At 38.4% G+C, this 4,615-nt stretch overlaps 1 protein-coding gene across 1 annotated transcript; it reads right to left on the bottom strand.

The window, feature by feature from the left end:
• Positions 1-489: 489 nt before the first annotated feature.
• On the bottom strand, positions 490-3,138 carry LOC148014081 (uncharacterized). The gene is made up of 2 exons (XM_087666515.1): positions 3,101-3,138; positions 490-838 (listed from the first exon to the last, which is right to left on the bottom strand). The coding sequence occupies exons 1-2, from the start codon at positions 3,136-3,138 to the stop codon at positions 490-492; spliced, it is 387 nt and encodes a 128-aa protein (XP_087522641.1).
• Positions 3,139-4,615: the final 1,477 nt, after the last annotated feature.

Below are 4,615 nucleotides of genomic sequence, written 5' to 3'. Positions count from 1 at the left end.
CAAAGAGCGATGCCAAGCTGGAAATACAGGAGGCATAGCCTGTTGATTTACCACGACATAATAATCGCAAAATTTGTCTACCCAATGTTCTCATGGAAGCATGGATCGGAGTTCTGTTGAATTCTGGCAGGACCTTCTAATCCTTTCTGTAGAACTCACCGATTTCCCTCTTTGTCACCGTCCGCCTTGTCTTTGGCTTCTGCGTCACCTTCGTCTTCGTCACCTTCTTCGACTCTGTTGCAGCCTTCCAGTTTCTTTGCATCACAGCAATGTTTTTGTCGAAGACATTGCATATTCTCTTGATGGCAACAGGCTCATTGGCGTCTCTCTTCTATAATCGGAGTTTGCGAGATCATTCAGTTGATCTGATCCTCTCTTTTCGCATCAAGCGGCCTACATCACAGCTTCTCCATGAATTTCCTGATTGTTCTGAGCCATCGCAGCCTTTGTTTTTCTATTCACCTCTTCAGTAAATTTTCACCTTGCTTTTCAATTAATTAGTGCAAGCTCTGCCTTTACATAATCACCAGCACATATTGCCGGATATTTGTGTGCATCTGCTGTATCAGCAAAATGACCCAAAGGTTGTAGAATAGCATCTGATGCAATAAGCCCAAAAACCGTTGATGAGACCCTCCATAAGCTTCTACCAGCTTGGGCAGCAGATTGAATTGCAGACAGCGTCCTCTTGCTCACAACCACCTCATGTATCCCAGCCATGCAAACGCCTCCAGTAAGCCATTCAATCTGCTTGTCAGCTTGAATGAGAAGGCAACCAGGAGGCACACTGACTTCCAGTTTCTGCCCATTTTTTGTCCAGTTGAAAAAGCCCGGAAACCTGCATCGACCATGAATAGTAAGGAAGTTAAGGTCATAGTGATCACCAGCAAGAATTGTCCCCTCTTCTCCGAACTCCTCGTAGATCTCCCAATGCTCTGTTCCCTTTTCCCCTCTCCCAGATTAGCTTCCCCCTTCTTTTTCTATCCCATACGCTTCCTTTTCCCTCCTTCTTTAGCTTTTCAAAAATCCCCTCTTTTTCCTCTTTCTTTCGTGTTTTCTTTTCCCCTTTTGTTTCCTCTCAAATTAGCTTCCCTCTAGAATCAGAAAAGCACCAAGGAAGAGTAGCCCCAAAGTAGCCACGGGCTGTAATGCCAAAGAACCTCAATCGAAAGTGTTCCCCACTCGGAAGAAAAGCACAATTTCAGCATCACATGTGTGTGTAAGCATATTGAATGCATGCCAAAGGTTCAAACTTTTCTGTTATGTAAAGTCCACTCAGCTAAGTACACGAGCAATAGTGCTAATGGATTTTAGACAAGCAGTAGTTCCATGATCAAGGACAACACATGAGCCTCATGTTCATCTGAAAATTCACTAGTCTTCTTAAACTCCCTTGTCGATACCATTTGCATCTTCAGCATAAGAAAACAACTTGTGAAACTCGGAAAAACCATACTCATTGCAGATCTAGAACCCATTCTCCTTCTAATTTGTTTATACCAAATATCAGATTCAATCCCAAACAGCGCTTGTCTCTTCTGTAAAATTAGCAAAGCACAACGTCTACGTCAAAGTATGTATAAAGTAACAAATCTCATGCACAACTTTTGGGTGGTTTTCACACCTCGAATGCGCAGCAATACGACAACGTATGTAGCCACATGCACTTATGTGCAATGGGGCATACTTATAGGAACTTTTGAGAAACTATGAAGTTCCATTATGAGTCAAGCACACCCATATGTTGCATAACACCTAGGATTCTACACCTTGCAAGTAGGCTTTCATAAACCATGAAACACGCATTGACATTATGTAAATGGACTGAAGTATGTGAGATAGAGCACTAGGGCATCTACATTTAGTTAGCAAAGCATTAACTTCTAATTTAGGTAGTTGTAGCCTTACAAATCTTGCATTCTACATTTACATCTAGGCATTCATATTAGAAGCATGCATATCAAGCACATGAAGCACTTTGTACATTGGAAATTGTGGTGTTAAAGAACTTGTGGACTTCATTCTTTCAAGAAATAATAAAGAGACACAAGGAGTCAAAAACTCACAAACCAAATAAGAAGGGAGAAAAATCCAAATTAACCAAACTATCTTAGACCAAGAACTTCTCAACCCTTGAACTAGCTCCAAATCCATAGACCTAGGCCTAACCTATACACATCTAAGGAGTGGTTGAGAGATTCACACTCCATTTACAACTAGTGGGGATCCAAGCTCTTATCATACTCTTAACCTTGAAACTAAAACTATGCATGATATTATAAACCTAATCATTGATCTAGTCAACCAGGAGACTCCAAAAACAATGGTTAACATAACATATAGGTCAAGAAACTTAGGAGGAAGTTTGGATGACTTCCCAACCAAAGTAGATAGCTTCCATTAGGCCACAAGCCTTAATGTCTCTAATATGACTCCTAGGGTTCTATAATGAAAACTAGCTACCTTGAGAGGGAAAGGAGAAAATGTCGTCAATCGCTTGGTGGACCTCAATAATGACACTAAGTTGGAGCTTGCCACCATGCAAGCTAAAACAGATGACATTTGTAAAATTATGCTCAATGTTGGAGCAACTAGCTCTTTTCGAGACTTGCTCTTTGATCTTATGCAACATCCATTGTTCCACCGAAGTGGCATCCTTTAGGTATGAACGTGCATTGGACAAACCATTTTGATAGGGATGGGGAATGCTCTAGTCTAGAGAGACAAATCAAAATTTCAATCGATGGCTAAATAGCTAGATAAATATAGGATTCATGACAATCCATATGACTTTTTAGAGCAATTCAAGCAAGTCTATGAGGCAAATAATCTCACAAGTGATGCAAGGTGGGCAAAAGACTTTGAGCTTTGCCTATGTGAGAAAGAATGCACCTTGTTCATTGGCTTGGATGCCCAAAGAAGACCTCCCTTATACAATTAAAGGAATTGTTCATCAAGTACTTTGCTGAAGTAGGCTATGGGGACAATCTTATTATTTGCCTAATGAACATTACGCAATATGAAGGAGAGAACATGATGGACTATGTCTCTAAAGTCAAACGCTCATTCAATCGCATAACAATTGTTAAGAGACCTATACCTAAGGTAATCATGAAAGCCTTCATCAAGGGTGTCCATGATGAAAGGATATATGAGGCTTTGGCTAGAAACTTTGATTCTAACCACTCTATCATAAAAGATGTATTGGACAAGGGAGTCCACATGGATGACCTCCATAAGGAACATAGCAGAGATAAGGGTCACATAGATTCCGAAAATAAGAAAATTGCATAGGACATTCCTCTACCAAAAACAAGGAGACTTTCAAACTACTTACTAACAACAAGAAGGAATATCAAGAATTCCATAAGATGGATGAGTCCCTTTGTCAGCCATGGCTTCACACATCATGCATTATGTTTTCCCTTAGCACAGTTACTACTTTAGTCATGGTAGTTCTATGTGTGGATAAGTCCTTATATACCTCATGAACTTATCAACATGGTTTGAAGAGGTATCATTCTTGATATTCATGACCTATTTTATGATAGATTCCTATGATGATATATGAGATCTAACAGTCGGCCCCATGATTTACTATGTTTCTATCTGTTTTCAAAATATTCTCTATGTTCCATGTTTCTGATTTTTTTAGTATTAGTGCTATAGTATGTATTCTCATGTTTCTATGACATTATATTTGTGTTTCCTATTAGTTTTTTGATACCTCGAGTTAGCTACTCATGAATATATGTGTGCATCACGTGAGTTCAAAATAAGATATTCTTAAAATACCATTTTTATAAAATTTTTACATATAGAAGGATGTAATATAAAGGGGTTATTTAAAGATTGAATAGAAAAGGGTTATGTTTTATTCAAGAAAATATCACAAATAAGGATATTTATAAATAGACCTTGAACGCAATGTAGAGGATATACATAGAATAACTTCCTCGAGTCTGATACATGATAGTGTATTCTCTGCAATGCCTACAATAGTGACATGTATTTCCATATGAGCTATTGTAGTCCTATTGTGCATTCTGTATAGATTAGGGGCTACAACACTCTGGCAATCTTGCCATTGTCATCCAAAACGTTTGGTGTGAAGCTTTGTGAAAAATGACTTTGTTTTATGGATGTGGAGCCCCAAGAGGAACACCAAGGAAAAGGGGATTCTACTGCAAGAAAATCTATCTTGTAACATCAATAAGATTTTATTTCATTCTTTTGATAACCAAAACAAAGAAAACAACAAATCTTCACGCAGCATCATAGTAGATATCTCCCACGGATTTGATAGAATCAACCATAATCTTCAAGGTCTTCATAGAATCCAACAATAGAACAATGAACACAAAAGAATACACCATCTTTGAATGGAAATCAATTACATAGTATTCATCTTCAATGTCTTCATAGTTCTCTCTCTCAATCTCTCATATACAGTTACACTTTTTTTTATAGAATTGACTATCTCTGGCTATCTCTCTCTCTCTCTCTATCAATAGTACATCATCTCCTCACTAAAATAATCTCATAATAACTCTCAATAATCCTTCTTAGGTCATGGATGCACCTCCCAAGAAGTATGTCTGATATGAAGAGGTAT

The sequence above is a fragment of the Lygodium microphyllum genome, chromosome 25 (assembly GCF_053477565.2).
Source record: "Lygodium microphyllum isolate KBCC chromosome 25, Lygodium_microphyllum_v1.1.10, whole genome shotgun sequence".
In the NCBI taxonomy this organism is placed as follows: Eukaryota; Viridiplantae; Streptophyta; class Polypodiopsida; order Schizaeales; family Lygodiaceae; genus Lygodium; species Lygodium microphyllum.
This window is presented reverse-complemented; position numbering and strand designations above follow the sequence as displayed.